This window comes from Rhamphochromis sp. 'chilingali', assembly GCF_963969265.1.
Source record: "Rhamphochromis sp. 'chilingali' genome assembly, chromosome: 14".
Taxonomy (NCBI): Eukaryota; Metazoa; Chordata; class Actinopteri; order Cichliformes; family Cichlidae; genus Rhamphochromis; species Rhamphochromis sp. 'chilingali'.
The window spans coordinates 1,970,575-1,994,489 of NC_137941.1; the positions used below are offsets into that span (position 1 = coordinate 1,970,575).

At 42.3% G+C, this 23,915-nt stretch overlaps 2 protein-coding genes across 4 annotated transcripts; both read left to right on the forward strand.

The window, feature by feature from the left end:
• Positions 1-6,530: 6,530 nt before the first annotated feature.
• LOC308410041 (uncharacterized protein) lies at positions 6,531-9,641 on the forward strand. The gene is made up of 3 exons (XM_080903130.1): positions 6,531-7,280; positions 8,099-8,259; positions 8,456-9,641. The coding sequence occupies exons 1-3, from the start codon at positions 6,815-6,817 to the stop codon at positions 8,798-8,800; spliced, it is 972 nt and encodes a 323-aa protein (XP_080759256.1). The 5' UTR covers positions 6,531-6,814; the 3' UTR covers positions 8,801-9,641.
• A 279-nt stretch (positions 9,642-9,920) lies between these two features.
• cfap65 (cilia and flagella associated protein 65) lies at positions 9,921-23,835 on the forward strand. Of its 3 annotated transcripts, none has more exons than XM_080903685.1 (35): positions 9,921-10,055; positions 10,188-10,270; positions 11,204-11,391; positions 11,468-11,570; positions 11,840-12,006; positions 12,136-12,341; positions 12,684-12,820; positions 12,903-13,128; positions 13,263-13,531; positions 13,601-13,795; positions 13,886-14,094; positions 14,208-14,364; positions 14,503-14,622; positions 14,748-14,999; positions 15,088-15,227; positions 15,369-15,453; positions 15,554-15,700; positions 15,865-16,030; positions 16,118-16,246; positions 16,361-16,574; positions 16,788-16,916; positions 17,076-17,166; positions 17,273-17,358; positions 17,485-17,551; positions 18,016-18,126; positions 18,216-18,407; positions 19,036-19,194; positions 19,278-19,439; positions 21,192-21,308; positions 21,976-22,110; positions 22,191-22,241; positions 22,334-22,551; positions 22,645-22,761; positions 22,878-23,237; positions 23,348-23,835. In XM_080903685.1, the coding sequence occupies exons 2-35, from the start codon at positions 10,190-10,192 to the stop codon at positions 23,394-23,396; spliced, it is 5,235 nt and encodes a 1,744-aa protein (XP_080759811.1). In that variant the 5' UTR covers positions 9,921-10,055; positions 10,188-10,189; the 3' UTR covers positions 23,397-23,835. The 3 variants fall into 3 exon arrangements, with proteins under 3 accessions (XP_080759811.1, XP_080759809.1, XP_080759810.1); XM_080903683.1 differs by having other exon boundaries at positions 13,883-14,094; positions 23,348-23,834; XM_080903684.1 differs by having other exon boundaries at positions 9,929-10,050; positions 13,883-14,094.
• The last annotated feature ends 80 nt before the right edge of the window (positions 23,836-23,915 follow it).

A 23,915-nucleotide genomic window follows, 5' to 3' on the forward strand; every position in this document is an offset into this window, starting at 1 on the left:
CCTGTTCCCTGTGCAAGCAAAAGTTGGCGTGTTTGTGTGTGCATCTGTGTCTTTTAATGATCTTCACATAGATTGCGTGTGAACACAAGCAGCTGCGACAATGATATAGATAAGCAAATAGCTTCACACACATCGTTAGGTGCTCATTTACAGACATTAGGCAGGACGACAGGTAGCTCAGAAACTAGCAGGCATGTATGTGAGTGTATCTGCCTCAGTGAATATAAATTATTTGTAACATGCAAAGGCTGTGAATTTATACATTTTAGTGCAGTAGAGCACAGTTTTGGCAGCTATCCATCTTCCCAGCAGCTTACTGCGTCCGGTTACTACATCAGGTTGATTCTGTGACATTTTCCTTAAATTTCAAAAAGGCCCCAGGCTGCTTCAAGGACTACGATGAAATATTTGCTCTTCATAGTATAAACTGTCTCGTGGAGGGTGAAAAGGCAGTTAAAACTGAGTTTCCTGATTGGTGCTTAGAAGCTGTTTAGAGCAAAATTGGAAGGATAATGACTCTTAATCAAGACATTATGGCCCCCAATGGTACTGATGATTTTAACGCTTGCTTTTTAAATTGCATATTACTGTAACTAACGCATTTGTTCAGACTGCCGTTAGATGAACAAAAATTGGCAAAAAGTGTGGAAAAAGAAGACAAAGTGAGGAGCAGAAGGTTGGGGGGAACAATAATGACAGAAGACATAACACATAAGCAAAAGGATCAGTGAGGAAAATGAGACCTCTTCCTCAGCGTGGCACGACATGCATCAAGCAGTGGCAGCCCCTCCTCTAAGCCCGTCAGTCCTAAATGACCAGTTAAACCAAAGGTTTTTCTCTTTTTAACGCTTGGAAACCTTCTGAAACACAACTTCATCCTTTAACCCGTCCCAGGCTGGAGATTCCTGCACGACAACCAGGCGTCATCTGCTATTGAACCAGAACTGGCTGCCATTTTTAATCGCACCTTTCAGTAAAGAGGTTGTATATTAAATTAATGTTTTTTGAGCAGATTCAGTCACATCATTGTTCATTGTCTCATTGCTATAAACTGAGTGTTTAGCTAAAGTACACGATAAAACTAAAATAACGTCAATAAAATAAAGTGATGGGGACACAGATCTCATTATTTTCCTAAATACTCCCGAGTGTCTTTAGAGCCAGACGTTTGGCATTATGTATGTGGAGCTGTTACTGAATGAGTTTGGAAAAATATGCCGAGAGCATCATGGAATAATCATGAGCAAAGAAGACAATGATGAAGAGTTGCTTATAAAAATACTGTTTAATGCTGTTTAAACCCAGAGCACTCATGTATCTGGCATGTAGTGACAGAAATTAATTTGGAGGCATGTTGCTGACATGTATCAGTCTGGAAAGGCTAAGAATCCTTTTCTAAGGTTTTGGGACTTCAAGGTCAAGGTTCAAGGTTCTTTATCATTTGTCACATGCATAGTTATACAAGTATAACACACAGTGAAATGTAGCCTGACACGCTCCTCGACATGTGCAAAAATTGGGGGGGGGGGGGGGTGTAGAGGAAGAACATTATATATATATATATATATATATATATATATATATATATATATATATATATATATATATATATATATATATATATATATATATATATATATATATATATATATATATAGTATATACACTGGGTGAATGTGCAGTAGTAGCAGCAAGCAGGTGAATTCTGTACATTAATATGAATAGATATCTGACTATTTTACAGGATAGACAATATAAACATATTTAAAATTAAAGGAATTGAAATGTACATTGTGCCTTGGTTTAGTGTCTGGAAGAGTCTGGAAGTGGACTGCAGTGAACCACGGTGAGAGCCGTTATCCACACATGGAGGAAACTTTAAACGAAGGTGACACTTCCCTGTGTGGCCAGACAATCCCAATTACTCCAAAAGTGCATCAGTGACTCATCCAGAAGAGCCCAAAACAACATCTAAAGAACTGCATGATTGAAAATACTCGGTAGAGTGATGGTCTGCGATTGCTGTGGAGTGGCTTAAATCAGATTGGCAGGATCTTAAATTAGTTAAGAGTAGTAGTAACAGTTTTTAGGTCTATGGGACAGTTACTTTTTCCACGCAGGGTCAGGTAGGTTTGGACAACTGTTTTTTCCCTCATTAATAAATGAAATAATCATTTTACACTGAAATTCATATTTCCCTATGGAGTTTATATTTAGACATTTAAAGCCCATGGTTTAAATTAAGAGGAGGATGTGTGCAGAATATTTGCAAAATAAAAGCGATAGAAAAACATGAAGGCTGCTCCGTGTCTTCAGTATGAAACAGGCTGAGATTCCAGCGTTTCTTCATTTATTCAGATTGTTTTCAGCCCATATATCATCATGTAGGTCACTTCAGGATGCGCTTTGATAAGAATGCAACACCCCCACAGCAGCCAGCGATGCAATATTCTAAATCTGCAACCTAAACTCATTCCCAGAGTTACAAGCTTCTCCCTCTGGCCTTTTTTATTTAATCTGCCTCACTCAACAATAAAGGCATGTTTCATCTCAGCGTGTCAGGTACTAAAGCAACCAGAGGAGAAGGGGAACAAAATAAAACTGATGTGACAGTGTCACACGAGGTTACTACAAAGAATTATGTGTTTCCTTCTTAACCTACCACTCACCCTAACACACACACACGCATGCCACTGATTAAATGCCACAAACATGGATTGGTGGGAGTGTCTGTGGATCACAAGGCTAATTGAACTGTCTCAGCTGTGGAAAGAACGATTATTAGTTATAGAAAAATGCAGGTAAGAGCGGACAAGAAGAGCAGATGTCTGTTCATGTCATATTCAAGCAAACATATAAAAGAGGAGATTGCTATTTTGATTCGATAAAAGTTTACTTTTATGTCTGTGTTGATCTGTCACTATGTTTATGGCTAAAATATCTCAGGAACTGGAAGTTCATGTTCCCTAAAGCATGATTTATAATGATTCTGGTGTTCCCTTAATGCTTTATGTGAACAAATATTGACAGCACTGGTGCAAAAATAGCAGTTTTGTATAAGAGTGGTTAGCACAGGCTTCACATTGTCGTGCTGAGGAACATGTGTGCGATGAGCGCTTTGAGATCCTCGCTCTGAGGAGCAGACTGGGTGTCCCACAGAGCAACAGATGTTTAACTACTCTCTCCAGCCACTCCTTTGCGGCCCAGTCACTGCCCCTGTCTTTGTGTGCTAACCAGCTCTACGTGTGTCTGTCTCCTCCTATCATTCACAGACCTCTGTTTAGGAGTAATTAGCTATGTGCCTCCTCTCTTCCTCCACTTCTACCCTGAAGCCTCATTGTCATTGTACTGTCATCTCACCCTTAACTGTGCTAAGTAATAATCATCCAATCTCAGCTCTCCGCCTCGCCTCCTTTCCCTCTCCTCCTCCTCCATCCCTCCCTCTTGTCCTCCTCATTATCTCCCGGTCTGAGTTTTGAAGGCTGTCATTAATCAACTCATTTTGAACAATGTTGAACCTTGCAACCCCGAACACCCACCGCTGCTCAACTAGGAAGTGTTCCATTCCCCTGCGGTCCATTAGGCCAATCGGAGCAAAACGAGGGTACGACAAAAGATACAATAGAATCCAAAAGCAGATTTTGGACTAGATTCCACAATAGGACGCAGACAGCTGGGGAACAACAGGCTTTATTATATTCTATCTGTTGGGAATTTGGGGGAATTTTCTTCTCAACCCAAAGTCTCCTGGGATACACTGTCATGTCTTACTTTACTAAAATGCGTGGCGTGTTAATCCCTGTCTGACGCCCGTATCTTTCCTTGGTTGCGTGGTGTTGATGATGGGAACATGCTGCTGAACTCTCAGGCGCTACCTTGCAGCAATCATTAGTGTCAACTATTGGAAAATACCCACAGAAGCCTGCACAGAGTCTGTCCTTTGCAAAGTCATGAGAGTCACGAGATGATGTGCATAATTTCCACCCACATTGTAGCCAAATGTGGGTGGAAATTATTATTTTTTTAAATTGCACAAATTCTATTAGAGGTTCACTGCTGCACTAGACCCCGTTTAACAAACAGGTTCTTGGCATAAAATAAGTGAAATAAAATCGGCTCTGCCTCTGCACTTCAAGAATGGGGTAACCTTTTTGCCATTTAACTATAGAGGTCTGACAGAATCGCCCACCTTCTTTACATTTGTGTATGAAAAGAGGCGACATAAACGCTTCTTTTACAGCTGAGGGTAGAGGGGAGCGATGGGCTGGCTTGTTTTTCTATTCTGTGGCTTGCTCTTATCCATTATAACTCTGTGATCTGCATTGTTGCTCTTGTCAGACCAGTGTGTGTGTGTGCATGATAGAAAGACAACAAGAAAGGGAGGTTAAATAAAATGCATTAAATTGTAAATCATTTAATTTAAATCAAGGATTTTAACATGAATGGAAGAGCAGCCATCCTTCTGAAAGAATAAACATCTGCTCTGCTTCTTTCCTTCAGTTTCTTTTGTGTTAAATTGGACCAAGAAGGACAACTTTTTTGCCAGGAGAGAACACATTCCTCCTTAAATGTAATGAAGACAACCCAAAAGCCTACATCACAGCCTTTCACCTTAAAAACTCTTCTCCCCCCTGAACCGACGTCCTGTGTTAACTCTTAAATTTCAGTCATGTCTTCTAACAACACGTATCTGAAAACTGAACAACGACAAAAAGTTTGCAGCCCACTTAAAACCCTCACTCCTGATTTCCGCTGTTATAGCTGAAGATGAGTGAATGTGGTTGATGAATAATGTCTCCGTTTAACAAAAACAGATGTAGAACGATATCTTATAACAGGCCATCTCTGCTGTGCAATGAACAGAAACCATCTATGCACAGATGTTATATGAAAACAAAGACTTTTTTAAGGATGATTAAAATGGCAGTCTAATGACCATAAATCACAATTCTAATATATTACCAAACACGCTGTTTCTATTTGGTGTTAAATTTTAAATATCAATGTCATCAGCCTACAGAACCTTATCTCAAAGGTTATGATATTTATGCTTGGCCATCAAGAAATGTTAGACAGACTGTATTTAATGGTGAGCTATATCCTCGCTCTGCCTTATCTAATGCCCGGAGAAGAGATCACAGGGTGGTAATTATTTTACAGTCGGTTTTTACAGCCTTGGATCTGTCCAACATCACAGTGATGTATCTGACCATCAAAGACACCGAGAACGAGTCGCCCATGCTATAACATAAAGCATTTACTTTATAACAAATACCCAAGAATTTGCAATCAAATTGCTTGCTCTTGTTAAAACAGGATACATAATAAATGTTATAGAATATATGATGAACATGTACGCTGCTTTGTGGACTCTTCCTGTTCATGCACAGTTTTGTGCAGCACGCTGATGGGTGCATTAGCCATGGATAAGACACCTTGCTGTGCCCATGCTTTAATATTTGATCAGTGATGTAAGTTATAATAATTACACAACATTAACTCCTACTATACGCACAGCTCTTCCAGTCAAAGGAGGCGGCTGATAATTTACTCAAATATATATATGTATATGTAACGTTCCAGCACACACATGCAACTTTTACTTTAAACACGTAGGCTGTTTCTCTTAAATGCTGTGTGCTCAGTTCAGCAGGTGTTGGTGTATTTGTCTTGGACATGAGAACAGTTTGTTTTCCCAGGTCAATGACTGTCTCTTATCAATCCTGTAAAGTCCAGCAGGAAATCACACCTGGTGACTTACATGCCGTCCTCTTTTGTGCACATTAATATATAAAATATACTACTGCATGCAATAGACGAAGAAGAAAACTGTCTTCCCTTTCCAAATCTTGGTTGCATGCACCGTGTGTATAATTGAAGAATAAATGCCAACTACTACGTGTTTTTTGTCACCTGTGTCTACTTTGCCGGTGTGGTTCTAATCTACAGGAGGGGAAAACAAAGAAAAGTTTGCTTTCTCTCAGTTTACTGCCCTTTTATGTGCTCTGTAGTGTGGTGATGACGATAATCATGGAAGCGGCTGCTGATAAGAACAGTTGGGTTTCTGTCAACCTTAGCAGGCTATAAAGTTTAATCAAGAGTTAGCTGTAAAATGATTAATTTTTGTCATAACTCTAAGTAAGATTACAGCAATTAAGGCAATATAGTCGTCAAGAGTGTTTGCACCTCACACATGTTGGATGTGTAATATAATGAGTGTGTAAGAGGTTGTGTGAGAAAACTACACCTCGACTTCACCTGAAACAGGGTTAAAGATAGAGGACGCAGACATTTAAGGAAGAAGAAGTTCACATTATTAATCTTTCTTTCCTTTTTACAAAGTTCTCCTACACAGGTTAATCTTTTCTGCTTTGAGATTTATTGACGCGTAAATGGTTCTAACAGGGGCTTACAGGAAGCCATTTCTGTGACCTAGTTGTATGCATAAGAAGGACGAGATCAATTAACACCAGAAGAGTTTGTGAGTTCCTGCCCCTGTGCTTCTGCAGAGCTCTGGCCAATCACAACAAAGCAGACTTTGTCGTGCGCTTGGGTTCGAGTAATTTTTGCGCTCACTGTCGGAGCGGTGAAGTGTTTTTTACACGCAGAGTTCGTGCAGTGGGTCAGAAAAAAGGCATTTCTTCCGTGAGTGGGAATGACAAGCTTAACCCGTGTATCAAGACCTTAGGGAAACATCGAAAGTTCATCAGAAGAGTTTATTTCATTATTGAAGTTTAGGTTCGGGTTTTAAAAACAACAAAAACGCTTCACACGAAATAACATCAACTGTTCAGAGGACACATCTCGAGTCAGAATGACAGCCAACATGGAGAAATCCAAAAACTTTCGAATTGATGCGCTGCTGGCGCACGACGTGGACCAGAGGACGGACACGGACAGTGCGTCCCCCGGGCTGTATCACAGCAGGAGCCCCGGAGACAGCCCGCTGTCGACCGGCGGCTCAGAGACGCCCTCCTCCCCTCATCCAAACTCCTCAAACTCGTCTCCGGCGCAGTCTGAAGTCCTCTCCAAGTCTCATCTCTTCAACCTGTCCCAGTCGGCATTCCCTGCCCTGCATCAGGTGGGTCTCATCGGAATGCACCCGAGCTCTGTGTATCCCGTGGCGGCCCTCGGAGGCCAGCACACCGCCTTCATGTACCCCGGCTTCACGCAGCTGGTCCATCCGTATCCGGAGCAGCTGAAGGGGGTCACCGGGACGCTCCCACTGGAGCCTTGGATCAGAGCCGGGATAATGATGCCCAGACTCAGAGAGTATAACGGTGAGTTTGCGTGTTTGTTTCCACAGATTTGCATTTTTCTCGCCTATAAACTTTATCATTGTTATTTTCGTACATGGTAAGAATTTTTCAACATCTTAATTTTTGGATCAAAGTTTTTGAATATTTAATAAAACTTGTTATAACATTCTTCTGCTTGGTATTAACATTTAAATAATAATTTAATAGTTGCAGTGTTTCTTTGTTGATCACGTATTTGGCCAGTGTGTTAATTTATGTAGAACAATAAAGCACTTCATAAATTGATTCTATATTTTTTCTTTAGTTATTGATTGTTTGGTGCACAGCTGCATGTGTTTTTCTCTGAGGTCGTTTATTGTAAAGATCACTATTACCTGTGTGTTCGTATTGAAAGTGCTTTGACATTGAGAAGCTGTAGTTTGAGGACGATTTATGTCATACAAATAACATGCACTGTTTATGGTAAAGGTAACACCTGATACAGACCTCAGTCAACTGATCACACTTATAGTGTTTTCATTAAGGTAATGGACCCCTGTGATGGTTTATTACTCCTCTGCAGCAATCCTGTTATCATGACCCTCCATCAAAGCAATAACTGTTAACTGACAGAAACACTGTGACACAGGTCGGCCGTGGCAGCAATGAGAAACCAGGATTTGGGATTTTGTAATATTTCCTTTCCTCCTTAATCCCATTTATAGATTACCTTTATGTAGGCCGCCATATGATTTGCTTCCTTACAGGCCTACCAGTCATAACAAGTGAAATATTTCCACTTGCAGAGACAAATTAATATCATTGATATGTCATAAATAATTTGTCTGGTTTCTCCTCAGCACCATCTCAGACAGGTTTGTTGGGGAAGTGTCGGAGGCCCAGAACAGCTTTCACCAGTCAGCAGCTGCTGGAACTGGAAAACCAGTTCAAGCTCAACAAGTACCTATCCAGGCCTAAACGGTTTGAAGTGGCCACCTCGCTCATGCTAACAGAGACTCAGGTTAGACGCTGACAAAGTTAGTGAATGACCATATAAGCCAACAATGGCTATTTTTTGTGTGTAACATTAACAGCTCCCTGGTGTTTGATTTTTACTACATTCTTGTCAGCATTTCATATACCAACTTCATTTATTCTCAGTTCAGCCAGCTACATTACTAAATAGTCCAAACTGTGATGATTCCTGCCATTTCCAGGTTAAGATCTGGTTCCAGAACAGGCGGATGAAGTGGAAGAGAAGTCGCAAAACTAGGGAACAAGTAACTCCAAGCAGCCTCGCGGACAGAGAAAGAAGCGGGATGGATTTGAAGAGTATCAAACGTCACGGTGGCTCTCGCACCTTGAGCCTAGAGGATGAGGAGGAGATAGCAGGGGAACACGAGGATGAGAAAGAGCAGATAAAAGAGCTGAGAGAAAGTTCCTTTGGCTCTGTTGGGTTCACGAGGCATTCAGGAGGAGAAATGGCAAACTACAACTCTTACTCAGAGGAGGAGACTGAGGAGGGAGGCCCAGGAACAAAAACTGGGGCTTTCCCATCATAAACTCGTCCATGTTTTTATTATATGTCTTCTTATGCTCATTATTATTAAAATAGTAATGCCATTGCAATCCTGTGCACGAAGACGGTGGAATGAAAACAACGTTTTGTTAAAAGTTTTGCTTGGTTAGTTTGTTTTTTAACAGCCTGGATCATAGTGCTAAACCAACTCCAAACATCTCAGTCTGTTATTAATATTACATGAAATCAGAACTGTTCAATTGTTATGTACCTGAACATTTAATGCTTTAATAGCCAGCTATCCATCCATGAGTTATGACTTTAAAATCAACAAATAATTCAGACTTTTTGAATTTATCTTTATGACTTAAAGCCCACTTCCCTGTCCTGCCACCTGCAATAAACACATTTATCTTTGTACGCGCATGCAATTAAACTACATGAACGAGTGATAATGGCACTTTCATAGAAGGTAGTAGACAATGAGACAGACATAAAATAAAACTAATGGTGTCAGTGTGGATGGTAATATTATCCAGGTTTCCTGGTCCGTTACAATATGTGATTTACGTGAACTCAGCTGATGTTTCAGGGCATTATAAACACATAACAGGCACACTGTTGTGTTGCTACTGTATTTCCTTTTAGGAATTTAGTTTGTTTTATGATATTGAATGCTTTCCCTTTGTTTTAGTTTCTTGGAAATGCTTGTATTTAGTTAAAGCCATGGACTCAGTGAAATATCTGCATGCCTTGCTTTTCAAGTTTGCCTTCTCATCCCCCTTGTACTCTGTAAAAAATATATAATTTAACAGTTATAGAATTTAATATATTTCTTTTTTTTGCAATGCAGTGTCAGAGTTTTTGTTTGCTTGTTAATAAAATTTTCGAAATTACCTTAAATTCATGTGTTTTCAAGTTTGTTGAAAAAAAATGAGAAACTTTGGATTATGAATTATAATTAAAGTTCTATAATTTAATAAAGTAGACACAGTGTGGCTGAACCATTTAAAGGATGATTACCTGCTATAACCTAACATATCTCTGCATCCGCGTATTTACATACCGTAAAACTACGTCACAGCGTCACCACTCTGGTTACGTCCTCACGTAGCAGTTTGCAAATGACCCTTATCAGTCGCCGTAATTTCTTCTGGAGGCTTGTTGCTATGGAAACGACAACGCAACAACGCTGACCCATGTCTGTTCCCGGTGTTCCCGGTGTGTTCTTTCTTCTTCGTCTTCAATTTTGAGGCAAATAAAAAGTAGTTGAAGAGTTTGCTCCGCGTGTCGGTAAGGTGAGGTTGTTTTTTAGCCACCAACCAGTTCGTGTTACTGACCGTAAAATGTGTCTTAAACGGGAAAGAGCTACGTTACCATTCCCCGTGTTTCCTTCTGTGTCGAGGACTAAGCGTCTTCTTCCTTTACAGCCATGTTAGCGGAGACTCGGGGTCCTGACCCGCTGGTGTCTGCCGCTCCACGGGAGGCCTCCGTCACTGGCAACGATATCAAAGTAAAGTTTGGCATCATTGTTTTTTTCCTGTTTGAGATCTGTGAGAATAACCCTGTGCTGTGCTCACATTTACGAAACTGTGTTTGTTTAGTTTTGTTTACTTTATGTCAATAATGTAAACAGTATACAGAAAATAATCCAGTAAAAACTCTACAATGTCACAAAGTTATCAGTGTTTATTTATCCAGCTTCCCTGTTGATTTAAACCTCAATAACAGCAGTGAACACATTTCTAACTACACATAATACGTACGCTACATAAAATACAAATTATTCCCGTATTATCTTGTTTTCACAACTCCATAATTGTGCTCCACGCAGCAAAGCAAGTAGCAGCTAAAAACAGAAACACTGACTAAAATTCAACATCTTCCTCTCCTATCTGATGAAGATCATATCTTTATACTTCTTTTTGGTTAAATTTATGTTTGTTGCAAAAGTTGTTATTGTCCCAGACCTTTGAACAATAGCTTAAATAAGGTGAACATGGAGTGATGTGAAATCCTGCTCTGCTTTGTTTAGTGCTGCTTGTTGACACTGAAGGAAGAATATATTTAACGTGTCCTTTCTAACTATCTATAATGTCTTTTTCTGTATCAACACCATCTATCTGGATCTTTATATTTGTATTTAATCCATTTACAACTAACATCATTAATCATAATTTTTTCTTATCAAGCCAAATCTTTAATTGAAATATACTGTGTGCAAAAAATGTTCACTGAATGACTTCATCCATTCCTATTGGTCAATGTAAAGTTTGTACAAAAATGTATCATTTTGAAGATATAGTTGCCTTTTCTCAAAGAGACATTGCTGTATGACTGTTTCAGGTCCACTATAAATGTTAAAGATTGTTTTGAATTTGGAATAAATGTTTTGTTTTTTGTGTTTTTCCAAAACTCACATCTCCTGTAACACCAAACCTGCCAGGATCCAGGGATTCCCCACAGGCAGAGGGTTGGGAAGTGTCAGCGACGAGCACCAAGCCAAAGAAACTGCTTCTTTGGAGTGGAAACGAGACCAGAGCTGGCCTGGGAGGACTGGGACCTGGGCAGAGAATTTACCAAGACATTAGTGTTAAAGAACGTCCACAACAAGCTAAAGAAGCTACACATAAGGTGTTTAATCTGCTCTGTGCAAAGCTAAGCTTTGTTTTATCCCTGCAGATAACACGTCCCTCGCTTCCCTTCACAGGCCTCCTGTGTCCAAGATTTTCTCCACCTTGGCTCCTCACATAGCTGTCATCAGCCCCGGGACTTCCTTCTCCATACAAGTCACCTTTAAACCTCTTCAAAGGGTAACACATGTCAAAATCAGACAGAATACTACTTGATCTTCACTGATTTTGAAATATGAAATGTACTAGTGCTTTCATGCTTATGCAGCAGTATCTCTGTAGTCAGTAACCTTACATGATACAAACTGATGTATAGAGAGCAGGTAAATATAAAAGTAATTTAACTGTTTCAATAAAATCCTGAGTAGATGATAAACTATTTAAATACAGCAGCTCACTCTGTGCTTTGAAGTCTTCTGCTTGTGTACTGCTGCGTGTGTCTGAGACAGTGTGAGTATGAGGACAGCATTGAATTTCAAGGGAAAGAAGGCAGCTTTCATGTATGCCTCCGTGCCGTCGTTCCCTCTCACACCCTGGAGGTTCCTGAGTCTGTGATGCTCCCGCTCTGTGCTGTTGAACACTCCACACACACTGATTTCCCATTAAAAAATGCCAGGTACACGGTTATGTCTCTGTGTGTATTTCATTTAACCTGTATGTGTGTTTTCTATGTTGGGAGGAAATAGAAAATAGAACGCTTGCTTTTATTTTACTTTAATCGCCTCTTTTTTATTTAATCCTGTAGTAAACTCCATACGTACTTCCAGTGGGAGTGTCCTGCACCATTCCAGCTCCGTCCAGAGCAGGGCCTGTTGAAACCCGGTCAGGAGTGTCACACCACAGTGGTCTTCCGGCCACAGGAGGCACTGGTGTACCAGCAGCAGGCTCTCTGCAGGTTTGGAGAGGAGGGCAAGCTCGAGAGCAGCTGCACTGTCCTCCTACAGGGACTAGGTACTGTAACTAGCAAACCAAAGATCTGACCACAGTGTCAGTGGGTAAGGGTTAGCGTGAGAAACTGTCATAACTGTCAGCCTCCTCACTGTCTCGTTTACTTGTACGTCATGACCAAAATATAAAATGATGGGCTTGGCCCACTCCCATAAAGATAACGTTTGCAACATCACACGATGAACGTAAAATACAAAAGGAGGAATAGAAAGTTAGCCTAAATACTGTTTTCCCTGTAAAATTCCACTCTAGGTATTTTTAGATCTACTTCAAATAGTCAAAAGCTGACACATCGGTCTTTCAAGCATCTGTTTTACCTGCGACTTTTTATCTTGCTTTTTTAAGCTAAATATCCACATCTACTGGTGAAAAATCCCAGCAGCAAAGGGGGAGAAGATAATGGTGGCCCACTGGTGGACTTTGGTCCTGTTGCTGTTGGCAAGAGTTTGCAGAAACACTTTGACATTTTTAACCCGTCTCCGGTGGGTGGTGCACATAGACACGTAAGTGCAAAAGTTCACGCTCGAAGCCTTCTCCCACACATCTTTGCATCCTTTCCTGCAGGTAACGGCGTCTTTTTCTCTGTCACGGCTGCCTGGTGGGGTGCCCTCGTTTGGATCAGAGTTCAGCTGTGATGCCACCCGTGGTAGGGTGGCTCCTGGTGGATCACGGCGGGTTTCAGTCACTTACTCCCCTGCTGTGGTGGATACTGTTTCAGTGGAGTACTTGTCTCTAAACTGCAAAGGCACGCTCAGTGAAAGTCTGCTCAAACTCTCTGGGCGTTGTATTGGTAAGAGGCCCAGACATGAAGGAAAACTCAGTTTCTCTGTAGCTTTAGTAAAGCACATGTACACTCCCAAGAAAGTTGTATTTTCAAATAATAAAAGGAAGATAGTTTATAACCCAGATAATCTCCTTTTGCAGGTCCCAAAGTTGCCTTGTCTTCCTCTGTGGTGGATTTTGAATGTGTTGAAGCAGGAGGATCAGTTGTACGGACGGTGGAGCTCGTTAATGCTTCCACTGCTGAGGCTTTCTACCAGTGGGATATTGACTGTAGTGGGAACAGTGTGTTTAGTATCCTACCAGCAAGTGGCGCTGTTCTCCCACATAGTCACACCAGAGTGAAGGCAGCCTACAGGCCCACACAGCCTAATGCACACTACAGGAGAGTGGCATGTCTCGTACTGGACGGGGTAGGACATGTTAAACACGGCACGGAGACAAGCATTTCTACCTATGTGCTTACATAATGTCTCTTTTAGGAGCCGGTGTTTCTTGACCTGATTGGTACCTGCCACTCAGGGCACCAGAAACCTGCCATACTAAAACCTGAACACTTGGTTCTGCACACGCTTCAGCAGGACTGCAGACAGAATTCACCACATGCCCCGGCAGCCCTGCGGGGAGGTCATAAAATAGAGTCTGACCAGAAAGGGCTGCACTCCCCTGTGGAGGGGGTATGCTTCCATTTTCACATTTCTGTATTTAAATTTCAGCGAAGGCTTAGACTTGCCTCTCTGACTCGTTGTCTGTGTCATTTACAGCAGTTCATGTCAGCCACCGCCGTGGAAGACTTTTACCGGGCCTGCTTGGGGCACACGGATCCTCTCTGTTTGAAATCTTCATTGCCATTGCTACGTGTATCTGTGGCCCCGACTGAACTGCTGTTTAATCACAAGCATACATCCTCTTCATCTCCTTCATCTGCTTTTACGCAGTCGGTCTCTATCACAAACCACACCAGGAGGAAACTCAGGTACGTCTTCGTGTCCTGCAGCGTGGCTTCTTTTGATGTTTTTGTTTTTCTGTCTGAAATCTACCTTTAATTTCTGACCGCTGATGCTTATATTTCATGTATTTCCCTTCAAGTCTCGTTTGGACTGCCGCCCAAGAGTCTCCATTCTCCATCGCTCCATCATCTTGTGACTTGGCTCCACTTAAGTCCACCTTGTTCAGAGTGACGTACGCGCCCAAGCAGCTCAATACTCTGCACGGAGCACAACTTGAGTGCTTTGCATACAATAAGGTATTATTATTTTATACACTGCAGTAAACTGTGCATTACAACAGGCAGCGGTGCTTTTTTGACTTAGTATAACCTGGTCTTAAACAGTCACATGCTTTCAAACCTATGCTGTCAATCATGCATCTTTGGACTCTGCAGCACAGTCCAGACACAGGTGTGTGTCCGCCTTGGTGTGTGACCATCAGAGTCATTGGCCACTCCTTTCAGCCAGGCAAAGAACACTTCACTCCACGCTGCTCCGTAAATCCCCCTCACGTGGTAAGAACAAAAAAGATGCACTTTCTTCAAATCCCAACTCATGAGGAAAATCTTTAAGATAATAAATCAAATATTCCTTCTTAGAAACAACATCTGGAGCTTGCTGAATGATTTTGTTCTACTAGGTGTTTCCAGCCCTCAGTGTCATTTCCTATCGGACAGTCCTGCTTCACAATGTTGGAGACTGGCCGCTCACTTTCTGTTTGGAGCGCAGCTCAAACCCTGCCCTGGCAGAATCGGCGTTTGTAGTTCCAAGCTGTGGTTTGATCCAGCCAGGAGATCACCAGATCCTGTCCCTCAGAGCAGTGCCAGCAGAGGATAGTTCTGACCAGGGGTTTAAATTACACCTGCAGCTCAATGCATCTAAACTCACAAAGGTGCGGCCCTGCACGAGAGCGTCAGTCAACAGTCACGTTTTTACGTTATTTTTATTTTACTGTCTGTTAATGTCTCTTTCTTCTTCAGGAACTGACAGTTGTCAGTGTGGTGGAAAAGCTGTGTGTGTCTCTGGAAGGAGGCAGCACTTTATATTTCCAGCCAACAGCAGTGGGCTCGCAGGCCCAGCGCACCCATCACATCAGGAACCGAAGCCTGTTGCCAGTGAGGTCGGCTGCCTGATTTGTTTCTGCGCTCTTATTCTGGTCGTGTTTTCCGACATTTTTCAGTGTATTGTTTGTAGTCTGGACTTACCTCAGGATCATTCATCTTGTCTACAGCTGGCTTTCTCTGATTTCCTTTCATGATAGATTCCAGTGGAGCATTCCAGAGCCAGACCAGGAGCTTATCTCTGTCAAACCAGATGCTGGTGAACTGCATCCCAATGAGTGCTGTGTGAGAGACTGAGAGAGGAGTGCACACTGCACATTTATGTAGACAGTAACTGTGGAACTGTGGAAAAAAAAGCTGTTTAATTTGTTTATTTTTACTACAGATGCAGACGTGGACCTTCAGTCCGCTGGCAGAGAACGCATACACACTAGAACCTACTCTAACCTACTGGCCTGTCCAGTCACATGGATCCATCAAGTCACACCTCACCCTTGTAGTGGAGGGAGTGGGATCCAGGGGCTGGATAGAGGTGGAACTATTCATGTGTTTGAGTGATTTCAATATGTACACATGCTTGTTTTTGTTTTTTGTGAGTCAGTCATAACCGTAGACAAATATTGCAAGAAAATTCAAGCAATCATTTCCTGTAGCTTTGGAACAGCAGCAGATCTTTAGAGGTGCCTTCCTTCCCAGGCAGAGAAATCCATCCTTGATGTGGGAGAGACTTTGGTTGGAAGCTGTCGAACTGTTGAGATTCCTGTAGTAAACAAGAGCCCCTGTCCAGTCTCCTTCGGCCTCTCTGTGCAGCAGATACTTCTGGATGATGAACATCACTCTGACTCTGCAGCTCAGCCAAGTGGTATCTCGTTTTGTGATACACGTATACGTTCATCTGCACTCTGTACTTTTTGATTCTACTAGTGAGACTGAATCTGTGTCCTTTTAGCCCTACAGCTGGACTTGGAGAGGGGAACTGTTGCCTCTCACTCCACCATGGTGGTCCGATCCACAATCAGACCGAACAGGCAAGCTGAGTACCTCTGGACCATCACATATACAACTCTGAATGCCAGTGGTAGAACACATACACACTCCATACGCTTAAATGTTTACTGCAATTTAACTCCAAGTCATTATTAAGCAACACTGCCTGTTTTATCCTGCTCTCCCTGTCTCTCTCTCTCTCCAGGATGTGTGATGTCATCTCCCCAAGCGCTTTGTGAAGTGCGAGCTAGGGGTGTGTTTCCCACCCTGCAGGCGATGGATGCGTGGAGCTGTGGCTGTGTGGGTAGACTCAGCAAGACACACATATGGAAACTCTTCTCACTGGACTGTCTCAACGACCAGCTGCTGTCCAACCCGTCCTCTGAAGAACTGACCTTTCAGACTCCCACCAGGCACAGGTCAGCATCTGAAACAAGCAAAAAAACTAAACAAAACAGAAACGTAACCCTGGAATAATTAAAGTTTTTTGGTATTAATGGTAATTTTTTGTATTTGAATTATTTTGTATTTGTTGTAGAACAGTTTGTATTTCCTGAACGACAAACAGTCATTTTAAACCTGCAGTGTCTGGGTGTGGTGCGCACCACCCTGTTGTCTCCATCTGTCTCTAGACTGCACACAAGTCCTTCCATCTTCACCAAAACCATGCTGGATTTCAACTTTGGTTCGGCTCCTGTTGATTCAGATCCTTCAGACCTTATGTTGATGCTTCACAACCCTGGGTGTATTCCTGTACACTGGTATGTAAATATCATGCCATAAAGTATACTATTATTACAGACCAGTCTGCTCTATGCACCCTGTCATTTTTCATTTTTGTTGTTGAAAGTAGAGCGTATGTGATGGTTTGAAGGTAAATTCTACCATCTGCTGATAGTTGTCTTCTTCTTTGATATTAGGGCCTTCTTGTTTCCAGAGGATCAACAGATAGAGTTGGAGTACTGGGCAGTGACGGGAGAGTTCAGTAACACAGAGCTGTCCCAAATGAAGGTCTTACTTTTTTGTGTCTTTTGTTTATTCCATTTTGCAAGAAAAAATATCAATATTATGATAAGACAGAGATAAAAACAAAAGTAATGTTTCATGTTTTTCACAGGTTCAGGACAACCAATTGTTCAGTGTTTCACCTCGCGCTGGAACTTTGCTCCCAGGCCAGAAGAGGGCAGTACACTTCAGCTACAGGTCAGAGATCATGACTGCACATGTCCCATAATCATTACACACTGACTAAAATCTGAAGCAAATTAATTTATTAACCAATGAACTAATAAACTGATACCAAAACATTCAAAACGTTGTCGTTCACAGTCACGTCTTTGTTGGGACGGATCACTTTCCTGTTGTGTTCAAGCTCTCATATGGCAGAGAAATCTTGGTGAGGCTTTTAAAAACTTTATATTTACGCAGGTCTGACAGTGCAGTAAAAATAAGTCACCTGACAGTTTTGGTAGTGTCAAAGGTAAGCTAGCTTTGTGCTCCTTTTACATTTTTGACCTTTTTTTGTGATGCTATGTCAGATTAATGAATGAGGGGCATGACAAACAGATATTTATGAAGTCAAAGAATCCAGTTTTATTTATATAGCACCAAATTGCAACAGCAGTCGCTTCATGGCACTTTATTTTGAAAAATAAAGACCCCACAGTTATACGGAGAAAACCCAACAATCAAACAACCCCCTACGAGCAAGCACTCGGCATTCTGTAAGAAACATTTTTAACTTATTCATGTGACAGTTCACATTTTAAGGGATGATGTACTTTCTTTTAACATCAGCACATTCGCTGCATTCGATTGTTTTCATTGTCTTTGTGTCCATTTCATGTATTCTGTGTGCAGCTGAACTTTCAGGGGGCGACGGTAGAGAGGGATCAGCCACATCTCCACTTTGACTCCCACCAACACTTCTTCACCTCCGTAACTATTGGAGACTGCAGTCCTCCAAAGCAGGTGTGTCTCTGCAAGTGTGTGCAGTGAGAGGATGTTTACAGCCCAACGCTTGGAACGAAAAGATTTGTGATTGTTTGTTTACCACGCAGGTGTATGAATTACACAATGGTGGGGCAGTGCCAGTGTGCTATGAAGTGGACACAGCTGTGTTGTCACAGCTTCAAGCTGACAACTTTGACCATCCAGTGCTGCGCTGCCTCAATCCACAAGGAGAAATTCCTCCAGGGAAAACTGCAAAGCTGGAATGGATCTTCTCACCGTTGGAGGCGAAGACGTATCACGTACGACATCATACTCTGCACATCTTACCCTGTCGTCAGGATATTTACACAACCCGATTCCAGAGAAGTTGGGATGCTGTTTAACCTCCTAAGACCCGAACTCTTCCACGGCAGCATTTTTAATTTCTCTTTGATATTTGGGGCGATTGGGGCCCGATGAATGTAAAAACAAAGAATTACCAGATGTTTTTTACCTTATTTTTGTTTTTATGAAAAATCAGAGCCACATATGAGGATATTAGTTTAAAACTTTGATAGAACAGTAGCAGTATAATGTCCTCGTAAGTGGATATCAGGCCCTTGTAGAGCAGAATTGAGTATTTTGGTCTAAATAACCCAAAATGTGATGTCCACGTATGTGGACGCAGGTCCTAGGAGGTTAAAAATGTAAATAAAAGCAGAATTTATTGGTTTGCATATATACATGTATGTATTTATTTATTTAGAGTTTATGAGATTCTGTTTTTATTTACATTTTGCCTTTTTTGGAACTGGGTTTGAATTGTGTTTTGTACTTCACCAGCTGGCATTGTTATCATTTAGGTAATAATCATTTAGAAATCAAGAGGAATTAGAAAGATAACAGATCAGTAACGATAAACACACTCTGTCGTTTCTGTATCCCCAGGTAGATGTTCCTATCCACATCGGAGGTAGTGACTCAGCGGTCGTGAGGTTTGAGGGACGTGGGCTTAGCAGCCTTACACAAGACTCCTCAAACCACTGTAACAGCAGTGACTGTCAAGCTTTTGTACCCAGTGTTACGAGGGTGCCCTTCCCGGGACAGGTGAGACTACGTTCATTTGAATCTTTTTTGTGTATCATTCAAATATTATTTTCATTGAATTCTAACATGTTTGCTTTATGCAGGTGTTGTTCCTGTCTGAGGACAGCATCTTTCTAGGTGACATCCCTGTGTGCTCACAGTCTTCGAGAATCTTCTTCCTCACCAACGTGTCTTGCGCAGACACCGCCCACTATGAATGGGACCTGCCCCAACACACCAACCAGCAGGAAGAGGAAGGTGCAAAGGTAGCCAAAAAAAACATAGATCCGCCCTCTTTGTGTGGCTCTGTTTGACTGTCACGGATCACACAAACACGGCTTGTACAGTGGGGCAAAAAAGTATTTAGTCAGCCACCGATTGTGCAAGTTCCCCCACCTAAAATGATGACAGAGGTCAGTAATTTGCACCAGAGGTACACTTCAACTGTGAGAGACAGAATGTGAAAAAAAAATCCATGAATCCACATGGTAGGATTTGTAAAGAATTTATTCGTAAATCAGGGTGGAAAATAAGTATTTGGTCAATAACAAAAATACAACTCAATACTTTGTAACATAACCTTTGTTGGCAATAACAGAGGTCAAACGTTTACTATAGGTCTTTACCAGGTTTACACACACAGTAGCTGGTATTTTGGCCCATTCCTCCATGCAGATCTTCTCGAGAGCAGTGATGTTTTGGGGCTGTCGCCGAGCAACACAGACTTTCAACTCCCGCCACAGATTTTCTATGGGGTTGAGGTCTGGAGACTGGCTAGGCCACTCCAGGACTTTCAAATGCTTCTTACGGAGCCACTCCTTTGTTGCCCGGACGCTGTGTTTTGGATCATTGTCATGTTGGAAGACCCAGCCTCGTTTCATCTTCAAAGTTCTCACTGATGGAAGGAGGTTTTGGCTCAAAATCTCACGATACATGGCCCCATTCATTCTGTCCTTAACACGGATCAGTCGTCCTGTCCCCTTGGCAGAAAAACAGCCCCATAGCATGATGTTTCCACCCCCATGCTTCACAGTAGGTATGGTGTTCTTGGGATGCAACTCAGTATTCTTCTTCCTCCAAACACGACGAGTTGAGTTTATACCAAAAAGTTCTACTTTGGTTTCATCTGACCACATGACATTCTCCCAATCCTCTGCTGTATCATCCATGTGCTCTCTGGCAAACTTCAGACGGGCCTGGACATGCACTGGCTTCAGCAGCGGAACACGTCTGGCACTGCGGGATTTGATTCCCTGCCGTTGTAGTGTGTTACTGATGGTGACCTTTGTTACTTTGGTCCCAGCTCTCTGCAGGTCATTCACCAGGTCCCCCCGTGTGGTTCTGGGATCTTTGCTCACCGTTCTCATGATCATTTTGACCCCACGGGATGAGATCTTGCGTGGAGCCCCAGATCGAGGGAGATTATCAGTGGTCTTGTATGTCTTCCATTTTCTGATGATTGCTCCCACAGTTGATTTTTTCACACCAAGCTGCTTGCCTATTGTAGATTCACTCTTCCCAGTCTGGTGCAGGTCTACAATACTTTTCCTGGTGTCCTTCGAGAGCTCTTTGGTCTTGGCCATGGCGGAGTTTGGAGTCTGACTGTTTGAGGCTGTGGACAGGTGTCTTTTATACAGATGATGAGTTCAAACAGGTGCCATTCATACAGGTAACGAGTGGGGGACAGAAAAGCTTCTTACAGAAGACGTTACAGGTCTGTGAGAGCCAGAGATTTTCCTTGTTTGAGGTGACCAAATACTTATTTTCCACCCTAATTTACGAATAAATTCTTTACAAATCCTACCATGTGGATTCATGGATTTTTTTTTCACATTCTGTCTCTCACAGTTGAAGTGTACCTCTGGTGCAAATTACTGACCTCTGTCATCATTTTAAGTGGGGGAACTTGCACAATCGGTGGCTGACTAAATACTTTTTTGCCCCACTGTATTCATTGTTGTACAAGCCATTATTTTATTCTCTTTCTCACGTTGATGAGCGTTGATGTGCTGTGTCAGGTTGTGCAGATCCACCCAGACCGAGGTCGTCTTCGTCCGGGGGAGTGTGCCCTTTGTGTCCTCACCTTCACTTCTACTGATTACCCCACAGTTCATCAGCTGGATGTCGTCTGTCAGGTAACACAGACGCATCATCGTAAAGTTTAGGTTTTGTTACAGGTGGCACAAAGGCCCAGTTCACACCACTGAGTCAGTACAATGAGGTCTTTGTCATGTTCCACAAACCATTTCTGTGCAGAAACTGCAGTGTGGTGTGGTGCATTATCGTTGTTTGCAGCAATGCTTACTGTTGCCCTAGGAAAGTCACAGGCCACCTTACCCACGCAGGGTCAGATGCATCTTCTCAGGGTTCTGTGCTTGGACCTCTCCTCCTTCCTTTATACATGTTACCCCTGCCACGTGTCACCTGCAGGCACGTTATGCAGACGACACGCAGCTCTATTTTCTTTTAACCCCACTGACATTCGTAAACTCAAAGCTTTGCCTGCTTTGATGCTGGATGGAATAGAACTTACTGCAGCTAAAATAAGTACAACAACAGAGCTCCTGTCTGTAAAGTTAATATGGTAAAAACCTCAGGGTCCTTTTTGAAAGCACCTCAGCAGGATTAAACATCTCACTTCAGACATCCAGTCTTGTTTTATGCAGCTCAGTTTTACCTAAAAGAAATGTTTTAAAAACATTTTATCCTTGTTCATCTTCTGTCTTGTGTCATAAATCAAGTTTTTTGTTATTATTTTTCTCATTTCCTTGAATTGTTGCGTCCTTTTCCTCTCTTCTCTAGGTTACTCTGGAAGCTGAACGTACTCGGTATAACGATGCTTTGCAGCGCTGGGAAGAAGAAAGAGAAAGACAAAAAAACGAATTTATAATCACGGACAAAAACATCACAGAGAGCCAAAGAGTTCTGATCGACGAGGTCTGACTTCAAAGACAAATTATTAAATTTTTTAAAATCATGTAGAAATCAAAAGTATTTCACTCCTTGTCTCGTCACAGACACTCCCAGCAGTTCCTGTAAGAAAAGGTCCGCCACTCAGAAAATATAAGGTGGTCTCTGTGATTTTATTATTAAAATAATTACGAGACTATAAAAGAACATGAAGCTTTTATTCTGACTTCACGTTCTCTTTCCACTCTAGACCCTTCCTCCCATCTGTGCCAGTGGTGTGTATGAAGCAGCCAGTGCAGGCACTAAGCTAAGAACGGCCGAGCTGCGGGAACAGCGACAGATAGCAAAAGTATGGAGGCGCCCCGACCCCCCCAGACCTGCTCTGCTGTATCTCAGGGTCACAGCACACTCCCATGACCTTATAGAGTACCTAAAGAACTGTCCTGATTACTTTAATAAGCATTATAGGTAAATCAGATACAGAATATGTTCAGTCCTTCATCCCTGAGCTTAACTGTAGATGCTGGAGCGATGACATGTCATTTCTCCTGCTGTTATTAGAAGCCTTCAGTCAGTTCAGATGCATCATCCTGAACCCACCGTCTCTACTGGGCTTCCTGCTCCAGCACACAGCCCCGACAAAGAGATCCTCTTCCACATACTCAGCTGTCTGCTACGGTACCGCCCACGTGTAGAGTAGACAGCCTGTCTTATGCATTTATTCTAATTTATAGATCGGTGATATTTAAGATGACAACACTGAAAATCAATCATGCATGTTCTTCGTATTTCAGCGACATACTCGATGACTCCGCCTTCATCCAGCGTCTGATTTCTTCGGCCTCCAAGCCCGACACCGCGGGATCGTCCTCTCCTGACAGATCATCGTTTCCATCCTCCTCCTGTCAGTGTTTGTGTCCCAGCTCTTCTCCCCCCGCCAGGCCGCAGACTCGGGCTCTGAGCAGGGCAGTGGGCAGCGAGGAGAGTGCAGGGTGCTCAGGAAACACGCCCCACACACGCGAACATGTGTCTGCTTTCATGAGTGAACTTGTTTTGATGAACACCCTCCAGAACCTGATGATGGAAGCTGTCAGAGGAGAGCTCGTCCTCACGGCGTGCCCCCGCCCTAATATCTTGCCACCTGTTAGTACCAGGTGAGTACAGACACACTCACATTAGCCTTCGCAGCTTTTCCTCTTTCTTTAGTTTGTTGCACGAGTCAGAAATGGACTCTAATTATTTGACGCATTGTTTGCTCCATTAGGAGGAGGACGCCCAAACCCCCGACCGGGGAGGAGAAAACTCACCTCTGACACGAATGAGATGCTGAACAACTACATGTGTCGTCAACAGTTGTGTATTATTTACATCTCGTGTGAATTTTATTCTGAAATCTCGATCATCTTCAGTCTGTGAGGCATTCTTGTTCTTCCCTATAAAAAGTCAAAATAACACACAGAAGCTAAGGACGAAGGTTAGAGCCGTACCGAGCGCCATTTAATATTTCTCTTACTATTACTCACATAAATAGAAAATATAATTTTCAACAATAAATTAATAGCAGAATAGAAAATAGCTTTAAATATACATATTACCAAGAAAAGCTGGCAATAAAGGGAATTATTACCCTACCCCAGCTGGCAGCAGACGCTCCACAGCATCTCAAATATTACTTATAGGTTCTAACAGTGTTTGAGAAAATCTTTTAATGGAAGGGATGTGTATAATTTAAGTTCAGGTAAAAGTTTGTTATATGAGAACAGTAAAGAAACATTTTTGGAATAAATCCTCTAATCCAACATTCTGACACCGTGTCCGGATGTATGAGAGTA